At 40.2% G+C, this 16,978-nt stretch overlaps 2 protein-coding genes across 2 annotated transcripts in view; one reads left to right on the plus strand and one right to left on the minus strand.

Annotated features, from left to right (window-relative positions):
- Window positions 1-2,914: 2,914 nt before the first annotated feature.
- On the minus strand, window positions 2,915-10,089 carry DYNLT2 (dynein light chain Tctex-type 2; the record flags this gene model as incomplete). The annotated part of the gene is made up of 4 exons (XM_081337158.1): window positions 2,915-3,161; window positions 6,631-6,786; window positions 8,579-8,788; window positions 10,000-10,089. The coding sequence occupies 4 exons, from the start codon at window positions 10,087-10,089 to the stop codon at window positions 3,051-3,053; spliced, it is 567 nt and encodes a 188-aa protein (XP_081193284.1). The 3' UTR covers window positions 2,915-3,050.
- The window catches only part of ERMARD (ER membrane associated RNA degradation), a 34,506-nt gene continuing 27,554 nt past the window's right edge, over window positions 10,027-16,978 (plus strand). The window contains exons 1-3 of the mRNA XM_081337147.1: window positions 10,027-10,257; window positions 12,302-12,470; window positions 12,780-12,919. Of these exons, the coding sequence (XP_081193273.1) occupies window positions 12,302-12,470; window positions 12,780-12,919 (309 nt within the window). The 5' untranslated portion in view covers window positions 10,027-10,257. The remainder of the gene's footprint in view (window positions 10,258-12,301; window positions 12,471-12,779; window positions 12,920-16,978) is intronic.

Consider the following 16,978-nt stretch of genomic DNA (forward strand, 5'->3'; position numbering starts at 1 on the left):
TTTATAAAAATTATTTCCCGTTCAAAAGCCTAACAGCCCACGGATAAAACCTGTTTTTCAGCCTGTTGGTGCGGCTGGCTATATATCCTACCCGATGGTAGGAGAGTAAAGAGTTGTCCAGGGTGGGACAATTCAACAATTCAATTTAAATATTTAAAATAATTGAAAAATTTTTTTAATGTAATTACATTTTGTCGTTCATATTTCATTCTGTCCTTCCTTTTGCATCCTTTAATGATTTTATTCCACTATTTTTTTGATAGTAGTGTAGCTTGTCCTGCAGGAGTTGTCCAGCAGGGAGCTGGCCACAGCGAGTTGTCCTAGAGACCCATCTGGAGGTGAGGTCAGTGAAGTCAGCGAGATATTGAGTCAATATTTAAAAATATATTTTTTTAAAAAAGATTATTTTGTCTTGCCTATTACTTTCTATTAGTAACTCAAGGCTGCAACATAATATCCTTCCTCTCCTTCTATTTTCTCCACAACCACCACCCTGTGAGGTGAGTTAGGCTGACAGCGAGTTGACTAGCCCAAAGTTGGCCAGCTGGCTTTTATGCTGAGGCAGGACTAGAATTCAGAGTCTCCTGGTTTTTGTTTTCATTTCTTCTAGGTAACCTATGTCCTTCCAGGTGTTTGCTGAAGTATATGTGTCTGGAGGCAAGGCTGTGAGACTCAGTCAAGCCCACTCATAAAACAGAGCTAGGTGCTATTGCAATTATGTGGTCTTGGTTGCAAATGTTTTGAAGCCTTAATCGGTCAGCCATGTTGGTTGGGAGAAGAACCAAAAAAGCAAGCCTGGAAGAAAGACAAGATACCAGCCTAACAAATGCAGTAAGTGTTGCATAAAATATTGCCACCGTATCTGGGCTGCAAATATCCTAATCATTTCAAGATGATAGGAAATACAGAAACGTTTTCTGCCATCTAGTGGTCACCTAGATTTTTAAAGTCCAAACTAGACAGCCCATACCTGTTGAGGTTTTTTTTTTTCTTCCAGGATATAAGATAGGCTTGTAACATTTCCTTTCATTTCACCATCCTCAGGACAGTCAGTGAAGTTGTCCTCCTCCTCCACCTCACCTGATCCTAGGAACTGCCTGCCACTTTGCGGGGTGGGGTGGGGTGGGGGGTGTGAAACAAAGAATGGTGAACTGTAGAGAAAACTGCACTCCTGTCCCCCATGGGCCCCTTCCCTCCAGGAAGGAACCATCAGTGCCTCCCAATAAGTTCAAACTTGCCAGCAGACAACTGGTTTCTTCTCCAAACCAGCCACTGCTGTTGAAAGAGATTTCAAATTTCAGCCTCTATTCCAAAACAACCAATACCCACTTCCCTGTTGGGTCCAGCTACCATCTGTTTGGCCACAGGGGCCAGAGGGAGGTGGGAAAGAGGGTGGGGATACACCTCTTCCATTTTCCTTTGCGTCAAACAACCTATGGGTTTTCGGGAAGTGTAGATGTGGTGGTGCTGAAGTGGCCACAATTCTAACAAATTTCAGTCCCATGGGAGCAATGGGTGCTGGATTTTGGATGCATTTTGTAAGTTAGCCCTTTTGATCCAAAACTTGCTCTGTGATGCACTGCTTTGCCCAATTGAAGATTACAAATTATCACAGATAATTTTAGTCATATATGGATATGTATAAAGTCTTAAACTGGACTGGGCTGGCAGGGAAGGTATCTAATTGTGATTACATAACTGCCAGATACTACCAGATTGCAAAGATTGCAATCATGTGACCATAGGGATTGTCAGAGCCCCTCAAATGTATTTGCCTTTAATCCTTCCCTTTCCCCTTTTTTGCTTTTGCTTATGTATTCTTAGGGCTTGCCATATTGTTGGAGGGAGGGCTCTTGCAAGGGGAATGTTACTTGTTTTGCTCTGCTCTGTATGATATGCCCTTCCTCTGGGCGAGAGGAATGCGACCTGAAAACGTCTGCCTTATCTCCAGACCATGGTGTTCTGTTCCAGCCTACAACCGGCCCTGCAGAAATGTCAGGGACAATCCCTTTGTTATATTCAATAGGCTGGAATTTATTATTTGCAAATTTGCAAATTTATTTGCAAAAACTAAATGAAACAGTTCAAAACAGAGTAAAATAAATACAGACCGAGACTATATCAGAAGCTCTTCAAACGGTTGCCTTCAGCAACCAGCACCTCCCACACATTCCCCTTTTAAACAACAGTCTCAGGGCGTGGCTTCTCTTTGCCTCCTCCCGAGGTGCCTCATTGCTTTTCTTTGCTCACTTCTGCTTGTCTGCCTCCTGCTTCGAGCGCCCTTGAACAAAGCCAGCTGTGGATTGTCTTCGTCTAATCTTTCAGGCTCACACAACTGGGTCTGAGGAGGAACAAGATGGGAGGGTTCTGGCTGAGAGCTCTGCGATGGATCTGCAACCAAAGGCTCTCCAAACCCCTCCTCCTCCTCAGAATTGTCCAATTCAGCTGCCGAAACCACGGCTGATGCTGAATCACAACACACGGATCCTGGGACTGTTGGGAAACGAAATGAAGAGAGACCTTGAGATGGGTGCTAAGTCTCCAGCTTCTCATAACATGGTGGCACCTGTGGATTTGCTGGATTTCAACGAGAGGGTTGGGCATTGGGGGGAGGAGTTTTGAATTGCTTTTTTGATGTGATCATTTCCCTGCCAAATCTTTAGACCTTGCTTTGCTCTCTTGCCATCGCTATGCTGGTAACCAGAACTTCCAAGGCTAGTTGTAATTGCCACTCTTTCAGCACCATCACAATATTGAATGGTCACTGAACCAGTCATATTTAACCAAGGACTACCTGTATACAGTTACAAGCACGCCCAATTGTTTGGTTATCAATTCTCAACAGCCAGCAAGGAATATCGCTCTGTTATGTTTTGCACAAAAAATGTCACCGTGATAGCATGGTTGGAAAAAAAAACATTTATTTGAGAAAATAAACTAGAAAATCTCAATATTTTACTACAATATTTCTTTGTTACTGTTTGGAAGCCATCTAGAGCCTCTGTGAGTGAGTAGGCGGCTATATAAATGTTCTAAAATAAATAAACCAATTACTCAAAATAGGAAGCAACTACTAGAGCCACCATAACATAGTTCTCAGTTTCATATTGAGCTTGAACCCAAGTGTCTCTTGCGACATCCCACACCCATCTGCTGGCAATCTGGAGAAAAAAACAAAGTAGCAACAATTTAGCTAACATACATTTTAAAATTATAATAATCACATAACGAATCTATTGCAACAATATATTATGCTGAGACTGTTGGATTATTGTCTGTTCAGTTCAACAGAATTATCTACAAATTGCCAAAAGTTAAAGTTATACTGCAACAGTTGAAATAATTTCTACAATGTCACCACATAATATGTAACATGGTGACATGATGATTAATCAAACTTGATTTAATAAAAATGTAAAAAAACCTTTTAATTTAAGAGCAAACATTACATATGGAAGAAGATAACAGCCCTGCCCAGTTTACAATAATATGGCAAAATCAGGGGTCTTCTAAGTTATTATTATTTATTTAACTTATATACCGCCCTATTCCCGTAGGACTCAGGGCAGTTTACAGGGCAATTAAAATCATACCATACAAAAGTTAAAAAATTTAAAACAGTTAATGAAAACAATTAATTAAAAGTTGGCCCTTTTATGACTTGTGGACTTCAACTCCCAGAATTCCTCAGCCACAACTCATAAAAGGGCCAACTTTGAAGACCCCTGGGCAAAATGAATGCAAATTAAGAAAAAAAAATCTGAAAGAAAATGCAATGCTGTAGTCTGCTACAAATAAAAAATTCTACCTAAAATGTCTATAAGATATTGGAGAGGTACCAAACTAGTATTAGAATTCACCAGATTATTTTTTTAAAAATGTATCTTCATGAACATAGGCTAAAATATAAAAGACTTAAATTAAAACCCAGTCCTGTAATTAATCAAGAGATATAAAGAAAATTTATATTTAGCATTATATAGAAATCAAAGTTAGAGCAAATTCCCTATCAAAAAATTTATTTATGGAAATGAGAATTATATATTGCAGACTGGCACGTAGGTGATCTTCACAATACTAACATACATGGTTATTTTGCAAAAATTAAAACACATACAATTTAGAGCAATTTACCCCAACATTTAAATTTAAAAACTGATTCACATTTCCCTGAGTTTTTACATCAAGAAGGAAAAAAATCCAGAGGCCTATGTAATTCTGTTATAAAAATAATGCAGAATCTTTAAAAGCACAGGGAAAATACCAGTTTTATTTCTGAATAAAACTTTTATGTTCATGAGGTGAATTATTGTGAGTTAAGATCATACACATACCAAGGCATTAAGGCATTAAAAAAAGAATTCAGAGGAAAATGCAATCCATACAATATCTCTCAATTCTCTCCCTATTATATAGTTAACATTCCCACATCGTGCATCTAATGAAGTGTACTATACTGTATTCATGAAAGTTTATGCTGATAATTTCTTGCTCCCCTACTTTATTAAATGATTTGAAAAAATTATTCTGCTGAGTGAAAAATTTGTATCATATTTTTTCTTATTTACTGATCTATTCGTGATTCAGTTGAGTCTTATCATATTACATGTATTTAATTATATAATTAAAAAAATATTACTATTCCTTTATGTAAGTGGGGTAGAAATACATATGTTTATAAGTCCTACATACATGTACCTACATACTTGTAACAATCAACCCAGCTCCTTGACACTTGAATATACACTTTAATTATATAAGGGGACTGCCTCTACTCAGGTCCTACAAAAAAAGGCTTGTTGCAGGTTCCATCCACCAGAGAAAGTCATCTGGGGTGACCAGTGCTTTTTTGTAAAAGAAAAAGGTGCCGGAACTCACACATGTCATACAACCCTCCTTGCCTACCCTACAAGGTTCCATCCAAAAAAGGTGCTGGAACTCCATTCTGAGTGTTCTATGAGAAAAAAAGCCCTGGGGGTGACAGAGAAGGACGTTTTCTGCTGTTGCACCTGCTCTTTGGAACGCCATCTATACACGCTTCAAAGTCAGGCTGGCCCTCAGCCTTGCTGGCCTTCCAGAAAGAGCTGGCTTTACCATCTGACTTGGAGATCAGAGGGGGGGGGTATCAATCCCATAAAAAGGATGCGCTGTTCTTGAATGGTGTGCTGGTGATTCTACTGTATAGCTTTCAATTGTTTTTGCTTATATTGTTGTATGGCTATTTTATTTTTTGATTTTTCAATACGGTTTATGTTTTAACTGTAAGCCGCCCAGAGTTATGAACGTAAGATGGATGGCTATATAAATAGAATACATATAAATAGGTAACTCTTTTGTACATCCTTCGTAGTACATATTGCTGGGCAACAGCTTATAGTTGGCCAATCCTTTTAATCCAGAAGCATCCAAAGCATAGTGAGGTACTCTGAAACGGGTACCGATACATATTGGCAAATATCTGTAGCTCGCGTTTAGGATGATCTCCCCATCACAAGACCCATCACCAACTTCTCACTGATGACTCACCCCTGCCCCACTGATAATCACACCTTCCAATGATCTTGACCTGAAGTAAACTTCCCATCACAACACTCTCTCTGCTGACTCATCACAAGACCCTCACTTGACACACACACACACACACACCTGAAGCCCTTATAAACAGAAGAGCACTGACACAGACATTCCCTAAACATCACTGAAGATGTTACCTAGCCTGGTAACAAAACGTTCGGAAACCAACCCACAAGCTCAAAGAATGAACCCACAGGTACATATTGCTGACAGCTTATTTATTTAAGCATGATGTTCCAAAGGGCAGGCATTGGGAGCAGAAAAGTCTCTCCTGTCAGATGACACTCTTTAACAGATGGGACCTGTGTTGTGGCTAAAGCAACCAAATCACTCTTGAAGTACACCATAATTTTATTTGCATGTATACAAGCAATAATACAATATATGCTGGATCCCCAGCAAAGCTTTGGCAGTAGCCATATTATCTCTGAGATATGGTTCCTCCTTGTCACCACTCAGGATCAATTCCACTTGCTGTGGATGTTTTTGTACAAGGGCACCGGCAGTTCATATATTTGGTTTGATAATGTTCATAGGTTTGGTAATGAATGCAGCTTACATGAGTATGAGGTAGGAGGGAACTTTTTACCACCACATCCATAACATGCCTTTTCTGTCACACCTGATGGAACACCAAAAAGTAACCAGAAAAGTTGCAACAACTTTAGTCATTTTAACTGATATAAATAAAGTGCTTTATTTTAACAAGTGAACTATTGTAGAACTGGATGGTGATAATATGTGCAAAACCATTTATTACATCTTACTGACTTCAACCAGAGCTAATTTTCTACAGATTAATTTGAACCCAACGGGAAAAAAGTTTCAGCTATGATGGCCATTACTTACATGTTTTGCTTGCATTTTTCTATATGCATCTGACTGACTGTTCTTGAAAATGCTAGATTATAAGGCTTTGTGTACAATTTAGCAAGGTAGTTCATTCCACTTTAGTAATCTGATAGGGTTCCATTTGTAAAGCAATATTCTGCATAACTGCAACAGGCAAATGTGGGCATTTTTCAGAGAACAGAATAGGGTAGTTTATATACTTACATGTATTGACTGACCAGTCTTTTCCACAAGAAATACCTGAACTATATACTTGTAACGATCAAACCCCAGTTCCTTGACACCTGCTAATACATCTTCTGAGATAGCTGTACAAGTGGGGGCACCATTGATTCCAATATAATTGAAATCTTGAAGTTTCTGCTATTAAGGATCAAACAAAATTGCCAAAAATTATATTAAATATGCTTCTCTATAAGTGGTCCATAAAGTACTCATTTAACATTTAAAACTATTCTATGTTTGATACATCCTGTAGGTATATTATTTTTCACTAAATATAGTATTCAATGGTTTATAGCATTCAATAGGATTTGTAACCAATCAAACCTATATAATAGGACTGTACTCAGTTTGAAGGTTTGCTTCATGGAACTTCAGTTTTAAATGAGCTATGCACTATCCCACTGTTTTTAAGGGGGGAGAATGTCAAACTGCTGTATTTTGGTAGAGCACTATTGCAACTTATTAAAAAATAAGCCCATTTTAGGAACCATTTTATTTGAAAAGTTTATTTCATAGGATTTTAGAATATATTTGTGCTTATTATTTTTTTAGTTTCAGGCCACTTTAATTTTAGAGATTATATTCTCCAAGAAATTCTGGGAACTAATTTGTGAGAAATGTTCAGAATTCAATTGCAATATCTCTGGTTTGTCCATAGAGGTAGGAGCATAAAGGTCTGTCCATACTATAGGACTTGTTACCAAAAGTTAGTAGTTAAATTATGTCAGGTGGTGGATCTTAGTGAAGGAAAGCCCTGCCCTTTTCAAAAGCCCAGTGCTGATGTCCAATACTTTTCACTTCTTGTTTCTTCTTACACCAGAAAGTTCAGCAAAAGAGAGAACTAATGTTCCTTGCATGGAGAAAAATAATGTGCCCAGGACAAAGTAGGATGACAATGCTTCCCAACTCACCCTGCAAGGAATGTTTCAGTCATCAGTCATTTTCCTTCTGGAAAACACTAAAGACAGCCAGGAAAGAGCCTCCCTTACAGGCTATTGGTGGCCAAAGCAAAAGTGAGCAACTTGGGCACTTGCAAATGCACTCATGGGAATTTCAGTAATTTTAATTAAAATTAGTTAATTATGTACACATGGACACACACAGTTCTCCAATACTGCTGATATTTCTATTAGTGTATGATGACATGGAGCATAGTGGCTCATGCGGTTAGGATGCTGGGTTGAAGGTTAGGATGCTGGGCTGAAGTTCAACAAGCCTGTATTTGAGGCCTGAGTGCTGCTGCATGGCTGAGTGAGCTGCCATCATTTGCTCTAGCTCCTCAATGGAAACATTAAAGGAGACCCCATAGGCATCCCCTAGGCAACAGTGATATCAGTGGCTAATCCGTTCAACCCAGAAGCGCCTTAAAAGGGGCTTCTGACACAAACGTGCCTGGAGTGTATGAATAGGCTCCATTTAAAGGTAGTCCTCAACTTACAATAGTTCATTTAGTGACCAAAGTTACAACATCGAAAAAACTGACATAACTATTTTTCACACTTATGACCATTGCAGCATCCCCATGGTCACATGATCAAAATTCAGATGCTTGGCAACTGGTTCATATGATGGTTGTAGTGTCCTGGGGTCATGTGATCAGCTTTTGCGACTTTCTGACAAGCAAAGTCAATGGGGAAGCCAGATTCACTTAACAACCAAGTTACTAACTTAACAAATGCAATTATTCACTTAACAGGTGTGGCAAGAAAAGGCATAAAATGGTGCAAAACTCAATGAATGTTTCACTTAGCAACATAATTTTTGGGCTCAATTGTGGTCATAACCTGAGTACTACCTGTACTTTAATAAGTTATTTGCTATAAGCTACATTTTAAATGAGCTATGATGTTGATAGGAGATATATTAAAAAGCATTAAGTAATACAACTTATGGTTTGTAGCCTAATCCTTATTAGAAAATACTCTACCTTTAGAATATCTTCAGCTCTTTTCCTTATTATGTGAGCCTCACATTTTCTATAAGGTTCCATCCTGTAAGTGTTAGCATACTTCGGTCTTGCAAAGCTAGTCTTGAATACTAAGAGCTCATTTTTTGTAAAATCTGTGATGGATTCATCATCTGGGTCCACACCTGATATGTCATAGCTTGAAGCTCTGTGTTTTCCTGACTGTGGAGGCTAACCCCCCCAATACATAAAGACATCTTTATTTCACTCACAAAATTAAAATGATAAAATTTAAACATAGTAAGGGAGAAATAGATTTTTTTTTCAGCATGCCCCACTTTTTTCATATACAATTCAAAATGGTTAAAACATCAAAATTCCCCACAACCCTATGAGGTTGGTTGGACTAAGAGAAAGTGACTGGCCCAAAGTCACCTAGCCAGTTTTTCAAGGCAGGACTAAAACTCACAGTATCCTGGTTTGTAAGCCAGCATTACTATACCAAAGTGGCTCTTTAATTGAATGGAATGGAATGTTCTAATTTGCAGCCACATAAATTAGTTCTGCATTGTATATATTCCGTTTTGAAGGCTTCATTATAACGTAGAACAGTATACTTGACCAAAGACTCAGATGGGGTTGCTAATGGTTCTCCAAGGGAAAGTCAAATGCGAGTTTCTATTATGTTATTCACACACAGGGTACTTGGGAGAATTTGTGAAACAAAAACATTCCAATTTGAATTTTGGTAGCATCATAGGTAAAAGAAGCAAAGATAATACACGTACAGAGAAGCTAGAATGAGATACATTTATTACAAGCAATAAAATGCACTTCTTTACAGTACATAAACAGAATATAGTAGAAACCAAAATTAACCCTTCTGAACAGAGTCGCCTCAGTTCTGCTACATGCTTGAGGTAGACCAGTATTTCTCAAACTTGGCAACTTTAAGAGATATGGACTTCAACTCCTAGACCAGGGGTAGGCAACCTCGGCTCTTTTATGAGTCATGGACTTCAATTCCCAGAATTCCTGAGCCAGCATAGCTGGCTCAGGAATTCTGGGAGTTGAAGTCCATGAGTCATAAAAGAGCCGAGGTTGCCTAGCCCTGTCCTAGAATAAAGCATGCTGGCTGAGGGAATTCTGGGTGTTGAAGTCCACACGTCTTAAAGCTGCCAGGATTGAGAAAAACTGGCAAGGCAACTTTACTACTGTTAACAGCAAGCGCTCTTCCTGTACGTTGACACAACTTTGGACCGAGCCCACATCTACACAGCTTTTTAACCGAGCAAAAGAGGCGGCCCCGGCTCTCCCTACCACCCTGCAGCCGATCGAGTGGCCCCACCCACTCAGCGGGATGCCTCAAACCTGAGGCCCGCCCCAAGGTTGCTCCGCGCACGCGCAGATAGAGCCGCCCAGCCTAGTCTTACCCGACCGACCTGATCTTTGTCCATAGCGCTGTGTTTTTTTCCCCACGCCTGCCCAGCGTGGGAAGGAGTGACGCCCAGCTTTTTTTTGGCTTTATCCATTGGGACTCCTCACTTTAGGCTACTGCCTGGAGCGGACGGTGGTTTATCGGCGCAGCAACCGTCCACACGGACCCGTTAGGAGCAGCCTTTCAGAGGCTCGAGGCTGGTCTCTCTCCGTGACGTCAGTAAGCACGAGCTAAGCAACCCAAGAACCAGAACCGAACAGAGGTAAATGCCGCGGATCAGACTTCCCATAATCTGGTCGCTCTCTTACTTAAGAGGAGTTGGAGGATTCTGGGAATTGTAGTTCAATTATTGGGGCGCGACGCTAGGAGCGAGAGCGCCTCATATGGGTTCAGGTCGAGTTTTTGTTCTTCTTGTTGTTGTTGCCTTGTTTGCTAATTCCTTCTTTTGCTAAACGCCAAGTTAAACAGTTTAAGGCAGGGTTCCTAAACCTTGTATCATCATACCTTCCTTCATTGTAATCTTATTTTATTTTTATTTTTATTCCATTTATATCCCGCCCTTCTCCGAAGACTCAGGGCGGCTTACAAGCTTAGCAGTAGCCTTCATTCTATGTATATGCCTGCTTATTAGGGCTTTCACACACACCCCCAAGCGGCATTATTACAAAGTCAGCTTATTGCCCCCAAAAATCTGGGTCCTCATTTTACCTACCTCGGAAGGATGGAAGGCTGAGTCAACCTTGAGCCTGGTAGGATGCGAATCTTAATGTACACACCTCCTTTAAAAATACACCAAAATGAACACAGGAGAGCAATACAGTGAAACTGCAGGAAAGTTGGGTTTATTAAAAATGTAATTAAAAAGTTGTTCAGAGATCCTCTGGACTCAGCTCTGCCCCAAGGGAGGCACCACCTCACCGTTTGGCAAACCTGGTTTAGGGGATTAGCGTTGGGAAAGGGAGACATGGTGAGTTTAATTTATTTGCTGCTGTTAAAGCTCCAGTCCTAAGGGGAGAAAAGGAACACAAATCATAATTGTAATGGAAACTAAATATTATTTCACAGCTGTGGTAGAAAGTTCTAATTTTGCTGGCAACACTTCTGAGTTGTGACTTTTTTAAAAAAATAAAAAATTCTGATGTGATGTGTTAGGGTTACCAGTCTGACCCTTAAAGCTATCATTGACCACTAAAAGGCAGAAATAACTGTTTTTTGTTTGTCCTACTCAGAAGCCATCTTTCCCTAATGTAAATGGAAAAAAAACCTCTTCTGTTTATCCAGAGGAATTAAAAACATCATCCACAGCCAATGAGGAATGCATTTATGCAATTCTGTCACAGTTTCATTACAAGCGATGGCTGTTTTATTCCAAATTTATTTATTAGAACCATGATAATAAATATGGTTCTGGTTAAGCATACCTTCAGGTGTGGAAGCTTTCCAGATCTAGATGATGATACATGGCCATGAAGAGTTGAGATTTTCAGTATTTTTTCAACCCATGATTATTATCAGCTACTAAATTTTTAGACATCTTCTGAAATATAGAGAGAAGATTTCTGGTTGTAAACTCAGTTATATACTTCCTGGGTAATAACATTTGGCTCAATGACACAATAGGAAGGCATTTTCTTAGACCCAGCACATCTTTCATCTGATACTGATGTTTATTTACACTAAAGGATTGTCAAACAATTTTATTCAATCCTACTTGTGGAATGTGGGCACAACAACAGGGTGTGAAAAAAGTAGTTCATTGCAGGATTGTTTTCAAGATACTTTCAGTTCCTGAAGTATGAGGACAAATGGCCCACTACTTACATTGACAGAGTGCTTTTTAAATTATTTTAAATGATAATAAAAAACATAAGCAGGAATTATCTACGATACCTTTAGGCTGAGAAGTAGGGAGGAAAAATGATGTTTCTCTTTACTCTGGATTACATTAGCTTTCATCCTACAGGGGAAAGGTCAAAAATATCACGACATCAAATCTCCAGGTAATATAGTTGCAATTGTACTTTCATTTTTGCCATCAATACACAATATTTGTAAACAGGGCTTTTTTGTCATAGAATGGTCAGAACGGAGTTCTGGCACCTTTTTTGGATAGAACCTTGTAGGGTAGGCAAGGCAGGTTGTATGACATGTGTGAGTTCCAGCACCTTTTTCTTTTACAAAAAAAGCACTGTTTGTAAAATGTGTAAAAGTAATTCTGAGAGTAATAATTGTGTTCACAAACAAAATAACTGCCTGCAATAAGTTCCTTATTTTGTATCACCATTTGCCTTTTTATTTCATTTCAGATGTTCTTGGCTGAGCCACCATCTACCTGCCTTTCCTCTACAGTGTACTATATGGTTTGTGAAGCTGGATTTGAGAGGAAATCAAGCTATGCTCTCAGTAGCTTTATATGCAGCACCGGTGAAATAAATTGGGAATTCATCACACAACATGTACAATATGGAGAGCAAGGTCTCTGTTGTTTTTAAATGTACTTGGGACAGTAAGACATTGTTTCTGAATTAGCAGATTCAATGGAGATCTTTTACTTGTTTGGGAGGGATCTTTTTATTAAAAATAATAGAATTAGAATTTCTAATATGAGTTATTTAGCTTCAGTGGCTATAATGGTCATAATTCAAGATTTTCTACAGAAAAAGAAAATTCCTTACTGAGTTTAGGGGAACCCTTTCAGGAGAAAATATTTTTGAATCTTTTTATATTTAGCAGTATTTAACAGTTGAATTGAATTGATTAGTTATTTTTGTTTTTGTTTTTTAGACCCAACATTGGATTATATCAAAAGTGTGAGATCTCTTGGTCCTTTATGTGAATCTATTCACTTGCATTTGAAATCACTTACAGTGGAAGAATTTGAAAACCAGTTTGTGGTGTGGCTTCAATGGACAAACTGCCCAGAGGTAGGAAAATGTTGGATTGGATTGGATTCTTGTTCCAAATTTATGGATGGATGGATACACACACATATACATATACATATACACACATTTCTTTAGCATATGGCATATCATACATGAACTTGTAATATATATTAAAATATGGATAAAAAACACAATAAAATATTAATATTAAAAAGAGCCATATTTACAAATACTAAAATAGGAAATCACTGTATATGATTCTTCGTTAAGGAATATAAATAAATAAAGGAATGTGGGAGTTGTAAGTATCACAATGGGGAATAAAAGAACAGAAAGCAAGGATAATCAATTACTTGGTGTGAATATTTAGAAATCTGTTGTTAGCTGCGAAGTCGTGTCCGACCCATCGTGACCCCATGGACAATGTTCCTCCAGGCCTTCCTGTCCTCTACCATCTTCTGGAGTCCATTTAAGCTCACACATACTGCTTCAGTGACTCCATCCAGCCACCTCATTCTCTGTCATCCCCTTCTTCTCTTGCCCTCAACCTTTCCCAGCATTAGGCTCTTCTCCAGTGAGTCCTTCTCATTAGGTGGCCAAAGTATTTGAGTTTCAACTTCAGGATCTGGCCTTCTAAAGAGCAGTCAGGGTTGATCTCCTCTAGGACTGACCGGTTGGATCACCTTGCAGTCCAAGGGACTTGCAGGAGTCTTCTCCAGCACCATAGTTCAAAGGGCTCAATTCTTTGGCGCTCAGCCTTTCTTATGGTCCAAATTTCACTGCCATACATTGCAACTGGGAAGACCATAGCCTTGACTATACGCACTTTTGTTGACAGGGTGATGTCTCTGCTTTTTAGTGTGCTGTCTAGATTTGCCATGGCTTTCCTCCCCAGGAGCAAGCGTCTTTTAATTTCTTGGCTGCAGTCCCCATCTGCAGTGATCTTGGAGCCCAGGAAAATAAAATCTGTCACTACCTCCATTTCTTCCCTATCTATTTGCCAGGAATTGAGAGGGCCGGATGCCATGATCTTGGTTTTCTTAATGTTAAGTTTCAAGCCAACTTTTGCACTCCTTCCTCACCCGCAAGAGGCTCTTTAGTTCTTCTTCACTTTCTGCCATTAGACTGGTATCATCTGCATATCTTAGCTTGTTGATATTTCTCCCAGCAATCTTAATTCCAACTTTTGATTCATCTGGCCCTGCCTTTCTCATGATGTGCTCTGCATATAAGTTAAATAGGCAGGGCGACAGCATACAGCCTTGCCGGACTCCTTTCCCAATTTTGAACCAATCAGTGGTTCCGTGTCCAGTTCTCATTGTTGCTTCTTGACCCGCATATAGGTTTCTCAAGAGACAAATAAGATGGTCTGGTACTCCCATCTCTTTAAGAACTTGCCACAGTTTGTTGTGATCCACACAATCAAAGGCTTTAGCATAGTCAATGAAGCAGAAGTAGATGTTTTTCTGGAACTCCCTAGCTTTCTCCATGATCCAGCGTATTTTGGCAATTTGATCTCTAGTTCCTCTACCTCTTTGAAATCCTGCCTGTACCTCTGGTAGCTCTCAATTCATGTACTACTGGAGTCTAGCTTGTAGGATTTTAAGCATAACTTTACTAGCATGTGAAATGAGTTCAGTGGTGCGATAGTTTGAACATTCTTTGGCACTGCCTTTCTTTGGAATTGGAATGTAAACTGATCTTTTCCAATCCTGTGGCCACTGTTGAGTTTTCGAAATTTGCTGGCAAATTGAGTGTAGCACTTTTACTGCATCACCTTTTAAGATTTTGAATAGCTCAGCTGGAATACTGTCACCTCCACTAGCTTTGTTGTTGCTCAGCTTTTCTAAGGCCCACTTCACTTCACATTCTAGGATGTCTGGATCAAGGTCAGTGACCACCTCATCGTGGTTATCATGGACATTAAGCTCATTCTTGTATAGTTCTTCTGTATAATTTTGCCACCTCTTCTTAATCTCTTCTGCCTCTGTTAGGTCCCTGCCATTTTGGTCCTTTATCATGCCCATATTTGCATGAAACGTTCCCTTCATCTCTCCAATTTTCTTGAAGAGATCTTTGGTCCTCCCTATTCTGCTGTTTTCTTGTATTTCTTTGCACTGTTCATTTAAGAAGGCATTCTTATCTCTTCTAGGTATTCTCTGGAATTCTGCGTTCAATTGGGCGTATCTTTCTTTTTCTCCCTTGCCTTTCGCTTCACTCCTTTCCTCAGCTATTTGCAAAGCTTCCTCAGACAGCCATTTTGCTTTCTTACATTTCTTTTTCTTTTGGATGGTTTTAGTTGCTACCTCTTGTACAATGTGGCGAACCTCTGGCCATAGTTCTTCAGGCACTCTGTCTATCAGATCTAATTCCTTAAATCTATTTGTCACCTCTACTGTATATTCAACAGGGATATGATTTAATTCATACCTGAGTGGCCTTGTGCTTTTCCCTACTTTCTTCAGTTTAAGCCTACACTTTGCAACAAGAAGCTCATGGTCTGAGCCACAGTCAGCTCCTGGTCTTGTTTTTACTGACTGTATAGAGCTTCACCATCTTTGGCTGCAGAGCACATAGTCAATCTGATTTCTGTGTTGACCGTCTGGTGATGTCCATGTGTAGAGCCGTCTCTTGGGTTGTTGAAAAAGAGTGTTTGCTACGACCATCGTATTCTCTTGACAAAATTCTATCGGCCTGTGCCCTGCTTCATTTTGTACTCCAAGGCCAAACTTGCCTGTTATTCCAGTTATCTTTTGGCTTCCTACTTTAGCATTCCAATCCCCCATGAGGATAAGGACATCATTTTTTGGTGTTAGTTCTATAAGGTGCTGTAGGGCTTCATAGAACCAGTCAATTTCATCCTCTTCAGCACCGGTAGTTGGGGCATAGACTTGGACTACTGTGATATTGAATGGTTTGCCTTGGATTCGAACTGAGATCATTCTGTCATTTTGGGGATTGTATCCCAGTATTGCTTTTCCTACTCTTTTATTGACTATGAAGGCTACTCCATTTCTTCTTGCCCGCAGTAGTATACCTGATGGTCATCTGAATTAAATTCACCCATTCCTGTCCATTTTAGTTTGCTGATTCCTAAGATGTCGATGTTCAGTCTTGTCATCTCTTGTTTGACCACGTCTAGCTTGCCTTGATCTTACATTCCTGGTTCCTATGGAGAAAAAATCTTTACAGCATCGGACTTTCCTTTCACCACCAGATACATCCACAGCTGAGCGTCCTTTCGGCTTTGGCCCAGTCGCTTCATTCTTTCTGGCGCTACTAGTACTAGCCCTCTGCTCTTCCCCAGTAGCATATTGGACACCTTCCGACCCGAGGGGCTCATCTTCCAGCATCATATCGTTTTGCCTTTTGGTACTGTCCATAGGGTTTTCATGGCAAAGATACTGGAGTGGGTTGCCATTTCCTTCTCCAGTGGATCACGTTTTGTCAGAACTCTCTGCTATGACCTGTCCGTCTTGGGTGGCCCTGCACGGCATAGCTCATAGCTTTATTGAATTACGCAAGCCCCTTCGCCACAACAAGGAGAAGGGGCCTAGAGAGCATTTGGAGGTCCAGTCGGTCTGAGTCTGACCGAACACAGTTTAGATCCTTTTCTAGATCTTATCTTGTAGCAATGGAGGTGGCAAAGCGTGCTTACTTCGCCACCCTCATTGCGTCCGCAGATAACCACCCGGCCGCCCTGTTTAGGGTGACCCGTTCCCTTTTAAATCAGGGGACGGGAGAGGACCCCTTGCAGGGACGGGTCGAGGAGTTTAGTGAGTATCTGGTGGATAAAATCGCTCAGATTCGGGCTGGCTTGGACTCCGACTGGGCAGTGTCTGACGAAGGGGAAACAATGGGTTTGGCCGATAATATTTGGGAAGAGTTTGATCCTGTGACTCCGGATGAAGTGGACAGGATCATGGGGAAATTAAGTGCCGCCACGTGTTTGTTGGACCCGTGTCCCTCCTGGCTGGTTTATGCGGCCCGGGAGGTTACACGAGGCTGGCTCCTGGCAGTTATAAATGCTTCCTTGAGTGAGGGGTGCTTCCCTGCCGCCTTGAAGGAGGTGGTGGTGAGGCCCCTCCTCAAGAAACC

Source organism: Vipera berus, assembly GCF_964194415.1.
Source record: "Vipera berus genome assembly, chromosome: 1".
Lineage (NCBI taxonomy): Eukaryota > Metazoa > Chordata > Lepidosauria > Squamata > Viperidae > Vipera > Vipera berus.